Source organism: Taudactylus pleione, unplaced genomic scaffold, assembly GCF_031769625.1.
Source record: "Taudactylus pleione unplaced genomic scaffold, aTauple2 ptg000672l, whole genome shotgun sequence".
Taxonomy (NCBI): Eukaryota; Metazoa; Chordata; class Amphibia; order Anura; family Myobatrachidae; genus Taudactylus; species Taudactylus pleione.
The window spans coordinates 986,151-1,003,528 of record NW_028285074.1 but is presented as its reverse complement, the minus strand read 5'-3'; the positions used below and the strand labels follow the sequence as shown (position 1 = coordinate 1,003,528).

The following is a 17,378-nucleotide window of genomic DNA, read 5'->3' as shown; positions in this document are numbered from 1 at the left end:
GGATCTATAACATACCTAACAAGAGCACTGTTTTAAACTAATGGTATTTACACTAATCTAAAAAAATGTCAGTATACCGTAACTTACAGTTTAAATTTCAGTCCTAAAACATATTTTGACATCATTATTATTATTCATTTTAGAATTATTAACTATTAGTATTGATTTTTTTTTTTTTTTATTAACGCACCTTGGATATTTACAAAACTTACCCAAATTTGCAGACACATCCTGACTGGCAATCCAAGGCACAACTCTGGTCTAGCAGTTGCAAGTTCTGGCAAGAAGGTTCACAAGTCGTTCCATACCCAATAATACAATCTGAGTATAACTCATCATCAGAGCATTGCACAACTGCCAAAAACAATAAAACAGGTAAGTTCCTTGCACTCCAACATCATACGGTCTTTTCCCCTGACACGTGGTACAGCATGTCTCCACCAATGTACAGTAGCTTTGGCTCGTGTGCCATATGTATCTCACTACTTTTCGGGTTTGAAAAAAAATACTCTACCAACAAACAAACCACAGAAACCACACAAAAAAACATACAGGAGTTTGGAAAGTCCCTCCGCAGTGCCTCTGTGCTAAGTGTGTGACAGACAGTGGCAGTAGTGGGGTGACACCAACTGCCACCTCAAACGCTGTCAAACATTGCCAGCCGGGACTCACTGGCAGTTGATGTGGCTCCCCTATTTGAATTTTGGACTGTCACTCAATAAGCGCATAGTTACTGCGGAGGTTTTTTCCCAACTTCCTATATAATACAAAAAATAAAATACAGACATAAATTTAACTCCCACACACGTGAATATGGATGTAAATTAATAATGATAGGCTGATTCAAAACAAATATAACAAATTAAATATGGTATAAATTATTATTGTTTCTTTATTGTCCGTCACAGATTCCGTAGCGCCAAACAGCCTTACAGATGGGACAGGTATGACCGCAATAAACAGAATAACAAGAATACAATAAAACAAAGCAAAAAAAAATCCTAAGGTACAGCTTCATGTGTACTCACTATGGTACAAATAAACTTTTGGGTCTGTTGTATAAATCCTAATAAATACTCATTTTCAGTGACAAAGATTCTGGGGTGGATGCTCATTCCGTCGGGGTTACGTCTGTCTACGCAGCGGTAATGAGAAATGATGCTAATTACCCTAGTCGATGTCGACCGCCAGCTGTGTCGGTGATCTGGTACTTGCGTAACAAAGACGCATCAGTCGCACAACGGTCGCACCATCAAACGTCTGAGCTACCCTATGATTGCTCTAAATGCTCGACACTCTAGTGCCCAGAGTCTATAACTCCGGCGCTGGCCGCCCACAGCTAAGTGCGCTGCTGGCTGCCGGGCGGAGAGGAGGGGGCTCATGTCGGAGACTGCACACGGGCCCCCTCCTCTCTAGAACGCCCCTGGTACATAGTGCTTATTACTGGGAGATTCGGGTCTTTGTGGTGATTTGTCATAAGTATGATGACGTGTGCCTATCTATGTAAATAGAGATAATGGGGCCTATTTACTAAGCTGTGGTTGAAAAAGGCTTAGTAAATAGACCTCAATGTGCCCTGTTCATTTATTATAATAATAACAGACACCAGCAAAAGTACTCCCACAGTAACACACGTATATCTTACCTTCTTTGGGTTCCTCTGTTGGCTCTTCATCTCCACATTCTAATACCCTCTCACAGGGACTAAAAGGCAAGAGGATAAATATGATTACAGTTTTTCAATAAGATATTTGTTGGGATATATTTAAATGCAACTCCTACAAAATGAGTGACCGATATTCCACAAAATAATAGTGAAAATGTAGCGGTGTAGTTTTCCCCTATACAACACGTGCAAAAAAAGCATTTATATAGGTGACGTTGTTAGTAGCACTGCTGCCTCACAGAACTGTGGTCACAGGTTCGATTACAAATTGTGGGCCTGATTCAGACCCGCTCGCCTGCGTATGCTAATTTTTAAAATTGACGTCATGGGATGCGATCGCTCGCCAAGACAAAAGCACACCCACTTTGGCTGTGCGGGCGATCGCTCTGCATATGCAGCCGCCCATCAGAGTATGCAGAGCCTCCCACTAGCGCACGTCATCTCATGGAAGTGTCTTAAAACGTTGGTACATCGAGCACCATCGGAAGCTAACGCAGCACTTGTGGTTGCCTTACCCTACCGCAATCACTACGAGGACTTCAGTGTAAAAAACAGCCAAGTCACGTGAACTATGACGCTGCCTGTTGATTATGCATGCCTTAAAAACGACGTTGAAACACTCAGGCATGCCTGCGTTCACACCTCCACTCCCCCATTTTTAATGGACTGCCCATGTTACCACCCACAAACGGCCTCTCCTGTCAATCACTCTGCTGGGCGAACGGGCGGGCGAGCGGGCGGTATGCGATCGCAATGTGTAGCTCACGCACGCGCACTGCGATGCATGCGCATACGCAGACCATCGGGACGCTTGCGAGAGCAAGCATATAGCGACTAGGTTTGAATCAGGCCCTGAGCCTTTTCTTTTGGAGTTTGCATGTTCTGTGTGTGGGTCTCCTCCAGGTGCCAGGTTCCCTTCCGCACTCTGAAGACATAGTGGTGGGATAATAGGTTTCTCACAAAAACAAACTTAGGCGGTAACGTAATAGCCTATGACTTGCGGCTAACGGCAAGATTCCAGCGACTCTGCCTGATGTTTTAAAGGGGCAATCATTTAAAAAGCAAAACTAACCTAGTTTTGTCTTTGAAATGATTTCCACTTTAAAACATTGGGCACTCTCGCCAGAATCTCAAGGCTTTCACATTCCCTAGTGTGTGTCTGTGCAGTACTGAAATATAGAGTGTAAGCTCCACTGTTGCAGAGATTGATGCGAATGACTGAATCTTCTCTGCAATGTGCTTTGTATTGTGTAAGGGCTATATAAATAACCGTTAATAATAATTAAATATTAACTCACCATTGTTGTCCGTTAGCTTGAGTGATAACATCTCCTATTTTGAAGACTTGGTTATTGCTGTAGCAAGGACATGAATCTCTGAAACATAAAAACACATGAATTATCATATATTCAGTAATACTATAATATGAATGAATCAAAGTAAATGTTTATGCTGTTTAGACCAGATCTCTGTGCCCTCCACTTAGATGGACATGTATGTAGAGTGGCTAATCTCGGGATTGGGATAGGTGGGATATCGGGACTTTGGTTTAAAATTGGCCGGTATTGATTTCTGGATTGGGGCTTCCAATCACGGGATTTGGGGATTAGCCATCAATGCTTTTTTTTTAATGCAGGGCAGCGCTTAGCAGATGGCTCAGATGCTGCCCGGCTCCTCCTGCACCCTGGTTTGCGCAGCACAACCTGATGTCAGAGGTCATGCTGTGCAGCCTGCCCAATGCCAGCCCGCACCCACCCTTCTTAAGCCATGCCGCCCCGCTTCCAGCCATGCTGCACCTCCTTCAGCTATGACGCCCGCCCGCCCCACGAGAGAGGAGGGTAAGTCACTGTGGGGGCTGGGCAGTGGGGCATTAGTAATATTTTTTTTTACCACCAACCCAATCCTGGGTATCCCGGGATTCCCAGGATTGAGTGTTTTTCAATGCCCAATCCCGGTATTGAAAAAACGGCCCGGGATTGGCCTTCATACATGTATGTGAATGTGGGTGCAGGAAAACATGTGGTTTATGGGCATTTTTCAGTGGTCGAAAAATCTATTATTGATAGCGATGAGTGATACAGTTTTAATTTGGTTCTTTACGCCAAATTAGCGCAAGTCCGGAAATAATTTATTGGCTATACAAAACACTTGAGAGCCGGATAGACAATAAGATGCCGTTCTTTAGATCCGAACATAACCGAGTAAAACTAAACCGGTCATGTCTAAATTTTGACTGCTTTCCAGGCCAAGACACGTGGAGGTTATAGGTCAAATAGATGGTCAAGTGTTAACCTGGACTACTGTATGTCTATATATACATTAGAGTTAATGGTGTCTGGAGACCTTCAAGCTAATTCCTTGTGTGATGAAAATAAAGATAGGGCATTAGTAACTCCTTCGAAACTACTAGAAATGACAATAATTCTGTCTTTTATTCGTGGCAGAATAAAATATTGACTATCGAAGAAAAGAAAAACATATTCTAGAACAAACAGCTAAATAATATGCAATTCGCAGATAATACTTGAAACTTTAACTTGTATACAATGAAGAATGGGTTTGAAGACTATTGCCCTTAGCAACCAATCAAATTGTAGCTATCATCTATCTAGTACAGTCTATGAAATGAGATCTATAATCCTATTGGTTGTTATTGGCAATACCTCCACTTGTCCTCTCTTGAACATTTCATAAATCTCCCCCATATCTTCAAAACATAGGGACCAATCTCTATTTACCCAGAAACACATGTGTTCTCCGAAGCATCATAGTAGGAATCAGGGGGACAGATGCAAGCTTCATTCAATGGGATTGTGGATGTAATTTTTAGGAGATTATGAGAATATTCTGCACAGTCTTCCTGCGAGAACACCTCGTCGGTAGTAAGAATCATATTCCCGTCACACACCGGAGCTGAAAAATTCGACAAGGATAATTGTTAAGATGCCGGTAAAATGCAGCGATAACCTTGTACATCTTTATGAAACACAGACTGGCCCACACAAGATTATAGTTGCCCATAAAAATGCTTTTTGAGGCATTTAGGGGTAGATCTATCAATCCTTCTAAGGAGGACCAGTGGAGGTATGGTACAAAGTAACCAATCAGATTGTAGTTCTCATTTAATGATAGCTGGAATTTGATTGGTTGCTATGGGTAATTGTCCTAATTAGAAGGTTTGATAAATCTTTGCCTTAATGTCAGGCCAGGTCAACAAAACGGAATTAAGCTGTGGAAGGTAATACAAAGTGAACAAAACCATTTAGAATTCAGAATCCACTTAGCTGAAGTACCAGTGGGGACGTTATCATATTAAGGTCCTCATTTATCAATTAGTTTTATCATTTACAAAGAGTGATAAACCTTGTCGCGTATGATAAATGGTGCTCCAGCCAATCATCTTCCAACTGTCACTTTTAAAACAGATGGCAGTTGGGAGATGATGGGCTGGAGCACCATTTATCAAACGCACTGAATGTGTTTGTTGTGAATGATAAAACTCATTGATAAATGAGGCCCTAAGACTTAATTCAAAACATTATTATCTAATAATTCCACACGTACCAGTCACATATCATCTATGTTGGTGATATTAACTTGGTGTGTGGCCTACCCATTCTAATATTATTCTAATCATTGTATAGGGAAAAAACATTATACTTAGAAGTTAGAAGTAATTAATCTCTATCCTCTGTCTTTGTTATTATTATTTTAGGCTCTTGGGAACTAGGTCTCCTCCTACTATTCTGTACGCTTAATGTATCCCTCTCTGCTTGTCTCCCTGTCCCTACTGAGCATGGTTTATCAGTAACGTTACTAGCAATAAAAGATGCATGCTATGGGCAATTAGGGATTGCTATGGGCAATTAAGATTACTTACAGCAGTCTGAGAAAGAAGAGCTGACTGGGACGATGATTCCTTGACGAGCACAGCGATAGGCATAGTCTGCCATGGCTGAGCAAAAACCAAAGCTTTCACCGTAGTAGTAGCTGCTAGCACAAGAGAGCTTATAGGAGTGGGTGTCAATCAGATGAGCACAGTCTTCAAAGAGCGAGTCCTTCAGGGCAGCGTCACATTCTAGCTCAGCCTGAGCTTTTCTATCTGCCAGACAATAGTCAGAAAATAATTAGTGGTCATACAGCAAAGAGAAGAGAGGACAGGTGAGGGCGTCTATTGTACGTTATGACTGCAAATGAGATGGAGCAGGTATTATTATGTAGCGATGATTACCTTGATCTCCTGATCCCTTTTCATTTTCTGCACACTGAGTTAGAGTCTTCCAGGATTTGCTGAACAAGCTAGATACAGTTTCAGTCATATCACTTGAGCTCCTGCAATTGATGAATAGATTATTCATTATACAAAAGAATACAACATAAGGAATGTATGCACATACTGTATGTATTCAGTGGGCAAAAGGGAAATGTTTGTGTCTAGACCAATATTAGTGAGCATTGAGCCTTCGCTTCACTAGGGAATAGTGTCAATGCTGAGGTGTGAGGACAATGGTGCCCCCCAGTCCTTCCTATATGATCCCAAGACCCCTCATCCACATACCTACCAGACATCCTCACATGCCCCACCAGACCTTCCCATATGCCCCTTCTGACCTCCCCACATACCCAACCTTATTTTCCCACTTGCCTCTCCAGACCTCCCAAACGTCCCTCCACACCTCCCCACATGCCCCTTCAAACCTGCCAACATGCCCCTTCACACTGCCCCACATGCCCCTCCACACCTCCCCACATGCCTCACCACAACTCCCTACATGTTCCTCAAGACCTCCTCACATATCCAACCCTACCTTCCCACTTGCCCCTCCAGACCTCACCCTTATGCCCCTCCACACCTCCCCACATGCCCCTTCATACCTACCTACATGACCCTCGACACCTACCTACATGCTCCTCCAGATCTCCTCCCACGCCCCCCCACACCTCCCTACATTCTCCTTTAGGCCTCCCGACATGCCCATCCAGACCCCCACCTGCCTCGCTACGCCACCCCCTATTTATTTGTAACTTGAAAACTGTATTTTCGTGTCAAAATTAAACATTTTATGTTCTGTCACAGACAACAATAGCTAGGGCACTACTGTAAGTAAGGCAGAATTTTGATCAGGACTAACTTTTAAATTATACATTTCTTCCAGATAAATTGTAAATTATTTTTATTATTTTTTGGCTCCAGATAAACATAGGATCTAAAAAGTCAATGGACCAAGAGACAATGGCCTGCGGCATACCTGTAGTCATCGTTCCGATTGTCATTGTAAGTGCCACACAAGCCACTAGTTTGACCCTTGTAGCTGGGATCAAGGATAACATACAGGCGGTTGCCTGCAGAGTCATACTGCAGATTAAACAGTGGGCTGGCCACATCCAGGAAGGTGGAGGAACTTTTTAAGACAGTAATAACATCTAGAAGATAAATATAAATTAAATTTAAATTAAAAATGATCTCCACACAGTGTATGTTTAATGTAGATTCACAAGTTTATTCAATGATGATTTGCAAAATGTTTTTTTTTATAATTATTAATCTACCAACAAGAGTATCTGCTTTCAAACAGCTCTGGTGATTCCCTGCCTAGGTCCTGGTAACTGATGATGACTCACTGAGCTAAGGGAGGACATGGGCTGTGAAAAGTCACTCGAAGCAGGTAAGTATGATTCTGCTCCAGACAAGTAGATGATTTACAAACAGCGCTAATATGTACTTTATTTTCACCATATGGGTAGAGTTATATTCCAGAGTGTGTTTCATACAAGAAAACACTATTTGAAAATCTTCTAAATACAGCATGAGAAGTTAAACTGCTCATAGAACAGGAGGTAGAGGATATATAACATATACTTCTAAAAAGCACTTGCTAGTTTAAGTTATTATCCTTGTGGCACCTTCTCATGTGACACCAGCTTAAGGCAGCAGTGGATTTTGGCTTACAGTTAATAGATTTAAATATGCAACACTCTTAGAAATTTAGCAAATAGATCTTCTAAACATAACCAAAAAACCTTTGAAATGGACATGGCTGACTTTACAAGTTCTCTTGTCTAGATTCATGAATACAGGCATAGTTCCCAAACTCAGTCCTTGAGGCACCTTAACAGTCCAGGTTTTAAGGATATGCATGCTTGTGCATAGATGATATAATCAAACTGACTGAGGTACTGACTAAGGGCCTGATTCAGACCCACTCGCGAGCGGCCGTCCGCTCGCAAGTGGGTCGATGGTGTGCACTGAGCATGCGCACGACGGAGGGAGCTCCGTCGTGCGCATGCGCGAGACGCGACGAGCGAAGGATTTTCCTTCGCTCGTTGTGTCTGATCAAAGGGGGCGTGCTGTCGATGTTGATTGACAGCACGCCCCCTTTGGTGGGCGTGCTGGGGGCGTGCCTCCCAGACGGGGGCGTTCCCAAGGGAACGCCTACCGTCAAAAGCCGGCCCACTGACATCACTAGTGATGTCAGTGGGAGTGATTTTGGCTCTGATAGAGCCAAAATCACTTCGGGCCTTGCGGTTGAGAAACTCAACCGCAGGCTCCGGCTCGCAGTGGCAATGGTCGCGATGGTCAAGACCATCGCGACCATCAACCTGCACGCTCATATAGGCTGTGGGTGGTGACCCACAGCTATACGAGCGTCCAGGAGGACGCTCCATTTTTATGGAGGATGGCCCTCATTCAGAGCGAGCGCTCTGCTCAGAGCGTCCTGCTCTGAATGAGGGCCTAAGTCACCTGGGTCGAAGTATGGATATCCTGAAAACCTGGACTGTTGAGAGTGGCTTGAGAACCAAATTTGGGAACCACATCTGAAGAGTCTTTGCACATCAGCCATTGAATTAGTATGGCCACACCTGCCAGGCACAGCAATGGAATGGTCTATTACTCTAGGGGGTAGATTTACTAAGGGTCCTAAAACTAAAAGTGGTGGTGTTACCCATAACAACCAATCAGATCCTAGCTATCATATCTCTGTTGCATCCTAGAATATTATAGATATAATCTGATTAGTTGATATGGGCAATATCACTACTTTTCAATTTTAGAAGCTATTTTTATACAAGTTAACAACTGACTATTCCTGTCTGTGAAATACTGTGTTTATAGAACATTGAGGATGAACACCTACTTTGAATGGAATAAGGCAGTGCTGTTGTCTCTCCTGCTATTAGAATGTTTCCATTTGACTTTATTTTGATGCTAGATCTTGATGGAACGTAGATGTCTATTGATTCAATGCAAACTGCATCTGTATCCTAAAACAGAGTAACAAAGACAGTTTACATGTAATTTAATATTTATTGTTATTAGTCTCAACATTTATTTTTATAACATCTGTATATTCCCTTTACAATTAGGAGTGTTATTTAAGTATAGAAAGAGAACACATGTAAGTTTTGCGTGAACTGTGTAGACAGATAATAGTCACGTAGAATAGGTTCAAAAGCTTCGAACGTTTAGGGAATGTTTAATGGTTTGGAGGCTTGAGGAAAGTCTTGTATCATGAGTAAGGGCACTCCAGAGAGTGGCTGGAGGTCATCAAAACTATTTGTTTTGCCATGTCTTTTGCATCATACCTTCACATGATTGTTCAGCGCAGAACAGAGGTTATTGTTTAAGGTGATTGTGAATGCGGACGTCTTGACCAATACGTAGCTGCAGCTCCCAGGGCTTTCATACAGTGTACCATCAAAAGTGCGAATCATCTGGAAACCAGTCACTGAGCAGATACCTGAAATACAGGGTGCAAGGGACATTACATCCATTTTATATGATAGCATTAATACAGTATTTTATCTTCCCTATATCCATTTTAATCAAAAGATCATTGGGTAATAAAAAAAGAATGACAAAGCTACCTAATGTCCTAATGTATGCACAATTGTTGTAATATAGCTACAATTACTAATGACGCTATCTGCAAAAAACAAATATTTAAGGTTTGTATAAATTATTTTATTATTATTATTATTATTATTATTATTATTATTATTATTATTATTATATCTCCACCCCTCTGTCTACACAATTGTCTTCTCAACTGCAAATGCCAACTTCTTTCTCTGTACTACCATAGGCCTGGGGCTAAAAATGTTCAAGGGCCTATTATGAGACGCAGTGAAACGTTGACCAGTCCCGTGCGGGTGTGGCCAGTACCATGTGGGTGTGACCAGTGCTGTGTGGGGTGTGGTCAGTGCCATGTGGGTGGGTACATCTCCTGCACTATCAGCCCTAGTGTTTCCCTAAATATGTAAAAGTATAATAATTGTATAATCATGTGGCCAGCTGGTGGACACTCATCATCATACTGTCATGATGATGGGCCTATTTTTTATGGTGAGGCCTGGGGCTATAGATCCACCTGCCCCATTGTTAATTTGGCCCTGTTCTCATTTGTTGAAATCTAGTTGCACTTTCTAAAACTACTTTTTGCCTCATACTTCTTCTGTGTTCAAGCAGCCGGTACTGTATACTTTAAACATACTCCAGTGCTTTATATCCACAGCTTAAAATAAGGAAAAGAAACCAATACTTAGAACAATAGATGAAGTTACCTGAGCAGCTCTGACTTTGCATGCATATTAGTGAACCATCATTGCAGGTGCTGGAAGGCAAAAAATAATAAACAAAAGTTCAACCTTTATAACTGTAATTTGTCAGTCAATTTGGATTCTCCAATAAAACACGCTGACAATTTCTATATTTATATAGCACAAATACTGTCCGTAATCAAGTTAAAGGGGTATATTTACTAAGCAGTGTTAGGAGACAGAGTGGCACCTTATCACTTTCTTATCACATTTCACTCTGTCTCCTAACACTACTTAGTAAATAGAGCCCAAACTCATCTAATCTTGTTTCACAGAGGTTGACTTACTAAGGGGTCTATTTACTAAGCAGTGTTAGGAGACAGAGTGAAAAGTGATAAGAAAGTGATAAGGTGCCAGCCAATCAGCTCCCAACTGTCATCTCACAGGCTGTGTTTGAAAAATGACAGTTGTGAGCTGATTGGCTGGAACCTTATCACTTTCTTATAACTTTTCACTCTGTCTCCTAACACTGCTTAGTAAATAGACCCCTGAAGCTTTTAAAACAGACAAGTGGTGGTTTTGGCTCTAGCAACCAATTAAATTCTGTCAAATGCAGGATTTCTAGAGGGGGGTTCCAAATGTTTGATTTTAGAGTGAGTGTGGCCAATCCATGAAGATGGCATAAATAGCATTTGCCCACCTTTGCGTCATACAAAGTGTATTGTGTGTCATAATTTCAGCATATACAGGACCAGCGTTTCAGCATATACAGGACCAGATGTTTTTATTTCAGATGTGGGCACCATTCCAGAGCATTGAGAGCAAATTGGTGGTCTGGGGGAGCAGCAGAAGAACCTAGCACTGCCCTGGAAATATATGTACACATTGGTCTGCTAATGCACTGGATAGTGTATTATTATACAGTTTTAACAATTAACCCTATTGATGGTCTATAGCAGTGCACCCCTAACGGTGCATGTTTTTCAGATCTCCTAGTTGGTGCACAGGTGTATTTATTACTGGCTGACACATGTTAAAAGAACCACAGGTGGTGCTAATTATTTCATTTGTGTTACTGAGGAGAACATGCAGCACTAGTAAAATTATATCATATACTATTTCTATTGTGGTCATGGTATGGACTGGGAAGGGGGGTTTCCAGGCAACCGGAAAATCCCCCTGCGTTTGCCTATGTTGTGGATGTAGAATTAAGGACAGCAGTATAGCATACCAGTCAGAACAGTCTAATGACTTGGTTCCTCCATGAGCCAAAGATTCTTTGTTGAAAGTGCAAGATTTCTTCTGCGATGAGCCTAATAACCAAAAACAATATTGTGAGACATAAAAAAACAACAACAGAGGACTTACTGTAGGTGACAAAATCAACTCAAGCGAAGCAAGACGTTCAGATAGAATCATTATTTTTTGCCATATGGAACAAAAACTCCAGTGAATGCAAATGCTTATTTCAAAACTCTTCTGTTGATACCTAGAAATGTGTGTGCAGGTGATATACAGGGATTGGCTAGAAAGATGGGAAAAATAATGGCGACATTTTGCATGAATTAAGTATTGCAGAGAAATGGGCCATTTCACGAGGATGCAAAGATCATTACATACAATTTTCGAGTTGTACTGTACTTTTCATTTGCTATCATGTGGAATGTCATTGTGCACATTGTATTATTTATATTTTAATTGTGCAATTCTTGGTAAGTATAGCCAACACACACAGCTGGGAATGACAATGGTCATATAATTCTGCTGCGTGGCGGAGTTCGGTCAGGAACAGGAACACTTGTGCAATTTGGCAGCTAAATGACGATTAACATGAATATTAAAAATGTCACTTATCGCTAATTCTAAGGTATCTCACAGTGACAGGGGTGGTTGGTGTGCTTCGTAACTCTGAGCAGAAACAATCTGTAATTACAGAAATGCTTTGCGCTAACAAAATATCTTCTTTTTAATTGTGTTGACGAAAACAGTACATTGCTTGTAATATCAATGTACTTCTATTGATTGTCAGTAGGGCAAACTGCAAAAATATAACTGCGGATATTTGTCCGTCAAGCATTTTACCAGCTGCCAGTCTACTCCCCCATCCTTAGTACTGACCCTGGAAATTCAATGTACTACTTGTTTTTTTAGGTTTGAAAACACAATTCAAAAGACCAAATGCCAGTGTTGTTTTCAATCATCAAGGTGAGCTAACAGTTTGCCCTATTATACCCTGTGCACCTATGTATTATCAAGGGCAGTGGCAGCAGAATGATTTACTACGCCAGCTAAAAGTGGCTAAGAGGCCTCTTTTGAGACTGGATTGTTCCTGTCCCTACGTCCTTAGAGCCCCTATGTAATGTTATATATTTTGAGAGACGGATAGCTTTGTATAACATTGAGACTGGGACGCTTTCCCTGATTGTAGCTAAACCACTTAGCTGAAGGTATTCAGATCCACAGAGTGGTTCTTGCTGAGACAATTGGAATGTATAGCATAATGACGCCAGCGGGAACTCTACTAATGTCTTCTTTGGGGCTGCGGTCTTTTACCTACATACTCATTCGCTCACAATCTCACTGCATCTGTATCACTAATATCTACCAAGCATTCCGGATTTTGCGATGTAGACCTGGAAAGAAGTTGGCTCTACTAGGAATGTTTTTAGCATTAACTGTTTGCTATTTTTTTAATAACATTGTTTTTCTATTTTTCTTATATTTCTAGTTTACTAAGTAGTATTCGATATTATCCCTGGTCTTTGGATTATTGATAGACTTTTGTAACATGTACTTAAGTTTGTCATATGACTCTCTTATTGAGTTAATGATAAATAAAAAAATAGAAGGCCTAATTCTTTGTAGAATATTGTATTATTTGTTCCTATTGTATTGCATTGTTCTTTCATTTTTGTTTGATAAAACAAAATTTTTAAATATTCACAAATGAAATGCTACTTACCTTGGTTCTCTTGTTCCACAGACTCTTCAGATTCAGAGGACTCCTCAGATTCACTGGATGTCACTGGTTTAAAGGGCTTCTCTGGCTTAAAATGACTCTCTGGTTCAGTTTCTACAAAGAGAAGTTCAATAATTGACTTAGGAAACTATAATTATTCATTATTTTGCAACAGAAATTATTCTGCAGATCATACAATTTATCATCAGTGTTTAAGTTCAATAATGTTTTATTGGATTTCAAGGTTCATAGAAATATGCAAGTACCGGTATATACGGTATCTACCAGAATAAAGTAATTACTGTACTCATTTTTATTAAATGCAGTCTGTTGTTATATTATTCCATAGGGATATTTGTTTAAGGAGATTGAAACTTTATTTTAATGGAAACAAATGGTTAAACTGCACAAACACATGAAGAAAACTTATAGTAAATGACGTGTTCATATTAAAGCATTTTATATATTTATTTATATAGAAACTCTGTCAACTTGTTATTGTAAGATAAATGAAATGACTATATGATTAGTAATGTGATTCTTGAGGTATGAAGAAGATCTGTGTTGGTCATTTTGGACCCGATTCTGAGTTGGATGCAGCGGCGATGTCTTACGCAGTGGAGCAATTTTTTCATCTGCTCTTGCGTCTAAAGGTGCATACACACTAGACGATATGCTCCCTGAGCGATATCGTCTAGTGTGTCCCCGGCAGGCTGTGCTCAATGTCGTTCATGACATTGAGCACAGCCGCTGAACGATATCATTAGCGATATCGTTCAGCGCCGGGCTCTCTCACCCATTCCCTGACATGCAGCAACCTGACGAGGTCGTCAGGTTGGCCTGCATGTCAGCCCGATGAACGAGGATGACGAACGGGTCGTTCGTCATCGTTCATCTTTTTTGTGTTAAAAATGGACGATAAAGTGGACGGGAACGCGCGTCGTCGTCATCGTTCATCTTTTTTGTGTTAAAAATGGACGATAAAGTGGACGACTGAACGATAACGATATCGTTATCGTTCAGTCGTCCACTTTAATCGCCCAGTGTGTACGCACCATTAGTTACATGGCACATGCGTGTAGATTCCACATGTACATACTTGGAGTTTAGCGGATGCACGGAGATGGTCCGTCGTCCATTGGCGTATCTATAATGGGTGCAGGGTGTGGCCCACACCACACACCCTGCAGGCCTGCACCCATAATTATACTCTCTGGAGTCCCGCGTTGATCTGCACCGCAATACAGCAGAAATCACTGGGATAATGGCGCAGTGGCCATTTTCGCACATGTGCCAAAGAGATGTCTTCGAGAACATGGCATCTGAGCCATATTCCTGGAGACCTGCCCATGCACGGTAGACTTTGGCGCAAAGCCAGAGTCTATTGCGCTGCCAGAGATGAGGGGGCCCCGCACTGATTCTGCACATGGGCCCCCTCCTCTCTTAAATCACCATGGGATTGTCGCTGATAGTGGTTGCATACAGAGATGCAGAATCGTTGACATAGGAAGCCATATACAGGGAGAATATGCATCTGCCATAGTGTTCAGATGGTGCCACCAATGGTGCCTCTGAAGACGCACCAAGCGGTATTTGAGTATCTGCAGTGGTCGGCTTTTGCCCTTGCACGTATGTACAAAGGAAAAGGATGCACACACATGCTGCAGGGTCCAACTCAGAATCAGGCCCTTTAAGTTCCTGTCACACAAAATACACTGACGCTAAAAAAAAAAAAAATTCTTCAGAGGTCAGTTTATTACCAGTTATTTATATAGCACACACATATTCTGCAGCGCTTTACTGAGAATATCTTACCATTCACATCTCTCCCTGCCCCAGTGGAGCTTACAATCTATATTCCCTACCACATGCACACGCACATACACACTATGGTCAATTTTTTGTGGGGAGCCAATTAACCTACCAGTATATTTTTGGAGCGTGGGAGGAAACAGGAGTACCCGGAGGAAACCCACGCAAACACAGGGAGAATATACAAACTCTGCACAGTTAGTGCCGTAGTGGGAATCGAACCCATGACCTTAGGGCTGTGAGGCAGCAACGCTAACCATTACACCTTCTGTGCTGCCCAGTTGCTGTAAACAACCCACTATGACTCAACAACAGCAACCAATCAGCAATTAGCTTGCATCTGTCTAGTATCAGACTATTGGAAATGATGCACCTGAACATAATGTTAGACAATTAGACCCTAATACTTTGTATGCTGCTATCAATAAAATATTTCTACTGTATTTATTTATTTTATTTGTTTAAAAAAAAAAAAGACACGCATTGGTGGAGTAAGTTTTTTGGCGAGGAGTTGAGGTGTGGAGAGTGAGACTGGGTTTGTCCAGATATTTTTCTGACTAGACCCAGCCTAAATGGGGTGCAGTAGTGTCACTATTGGGGTGTGGGGAGGTGCACGGGTGTCAAAATGTCAGCTCCTCCTCAGTGACCAAGAGCCTGGCGCTGCACTATGTTGTTATTGGACAACGCCCAGCTCCCCATCACTGACAAGGAGCCGGCATTGCAGGGAAAGTCTCTGGGGGCAGCCCGCCAACTCTGGGAGGGCTGGACATGGCTCCAGATTGGTGAAATTGGGGGTATGCTGGGAGGCCATGGCTCTTTTTTGGGCATGCCTAGGCTGTCTATTGGCTGACAGGCAGCCAGTTTGTCTGTCATTGTACAGTAACCTTTTAGCAGTATTTTTTTTTAGTATTCACTGTTTTTCATAAAAAAATTATCCGCCTTGTGTTGCTGAATCTCCGCCTTCCTATATCTGTTGCTTTAGCCTTGCTTACCACCGCTGTCTCTATGGATAATGATGTAGCAATCCCGCCTATTTTTTGCTTGCTCCACCTACAGCTTATTTGGTCCTGCCCACATGAGGCCAACTCCAGGGCCTCTTTAAGCCCTCAATCTGCCCCAGCTATCCATATTTACTGGATAAAAACACCAAAAATAGGTTTTCATAACACTATTTAAATGTAGACATAAAGATCATCTTCTTTTAATTCATGACTACATGACATTGATACAATGGCACAATGCATGTGAGAACGGCAAATGCCTGTTATAAGCCACTTTCCAGTACTGAAATAGTTGCCCTTGATGAGGGTTACAGTTAAACTAAGTATAGCTAAATGGGAAATTAATCCATCTACTTACGCTCTACTCCTTCTGTAACTCTTGGGTTATCATCGTCATACAATAACTGAGCGGTTTGAGAGATGATCCATGGTTCTAATGTAAGTACTGGACTATAAGTTGGAACAATGCCACTGTCCAAGTCTATGTCTTCAAATGATGACTTTCCATAGTCTTCTTTTAAATATAAATCACAGTGCATTAAAAAGTGCAATGTTATCCTTCAGCTAGTACTAACTGTTTTGTTGATGTAGCCTAACTGCAGATTATTTTGCTGTGCATTCTTGAAAATATCCTTACCATAATTTATAAGCATATTGCCATTTAATACAATAAATCCCAATTGAATATTAAAATGTAAATAGGTTTTGTTTAGGTTTTTCCTGCCACCGAGTTACCCATTAGAAAAAAACATTTGGGTCCAAAAGCAATAGGCTGCGATTTGTACGATATAGCCTGCAATTTTGACAATATAGTCGCTAGATTTAAAGTGGTAATAAGTTTTAAAGCAAAAACAACCCGGCTATCACTTAAAAACTAGTTCTTGTCTTAATTCTAGCAGCTGTATCACCAAAATCTCAGCAGTGCCTGCAAATCGCAGGCTACTATTACAATTGGGTTCACTACGGTTCTTTCTGCAAGCTGCAACTGCTGCGGTAATGACAAAATAGCTCTGCTTCGGCAAATTTCGTCAATAGGAAAGATGGTAATATCCTAAACTCACAGCAGGATAAACCTCAGTAAGCTTCTTATTGAACAAAGTATTCTAAGAGGATGTTGCCGGAAAAACAAATACCACAGTTGGCATCCATAATTTATTCTACTTGCTAAGCATGGTTGACAGAATTCCATGAGAACATTCCCAAAAAGATCAGGAACAGCAATGCCTTCCCATTAAGCTTTGTGCAAATCCAATTATGGATGGCCTCTAAAAGGCAAGTAGAAAATTATCATAAACATCTTCACTGCAGTTGTATCAAATGGGATGCGGGTAAAATGCCGACCACTGGGATTCCGGCGGTCAGAATACAAATGCTGGAGTCCTAACACTTGTAATAATGCAGG

At 41.4% G+C, this 17,378-nt stretch overlaps 1 protein-coding gene across 1 annotated transcript in view; it reads right to left on the bottom strand.

Annotated features, from left to right (window-relative positions):
* LOC148478190 (uncharacterized) overlaps positions 1-17,378 on the bottom strand; it is a gene marked incomplete at its 3' end in the record, with an annotated part of 198,930 nt that overhangs the window by 60,036 nt on the left and 121,516 nt on the right. Inside the window, exons 50-62 of the mRNA XM_088455835.1 lie at positions 16,335-16,490; positions 13,167-13,277; positions 11,436-11,517; positions 10,229-10,278; positions 9,251-9,405; positions 8,803-8,929; positions 6,916-7,090; positions 5,898-5,998; positions 5,547-5,768; positions 4,405-4,579; positions 2,965-3,042; positions 1,646-1,704; positions 213-354 (exon numbers count right to left, since the gene is read on the bottom strand). Of these exons, the coding sequence (XP_088311961.1) occupies positions 213-354; positions 1,646-1,704; positions 2,965-3,042; positions 4,405-4,579; positions 5,547-5,768; positions 5,898-5,998; positions 6,916-7,090; positions 8,803-8,929; positions 9,251-9,405; positions 10,229-10,278; positions 11,436-11,517; positions 13,167-13,277; positions 16,335-16,490 (1,633 nt within the window). The remainder of the gene's footprint in view (positions 1-212; positions 355-1,645; positions 1,705-2,964; positions 3,043-4,404; positions 4,580-5,546; positions 5,769-5,897; positions 5,999-6,915; positions 7,091-8,802; positions 8,930-9,250; positions 9,406-10,228; positions 10,279-11,435; positions 11,518-13,166; positions 13,278-16,334; positions 16,491-17,378) is intronic.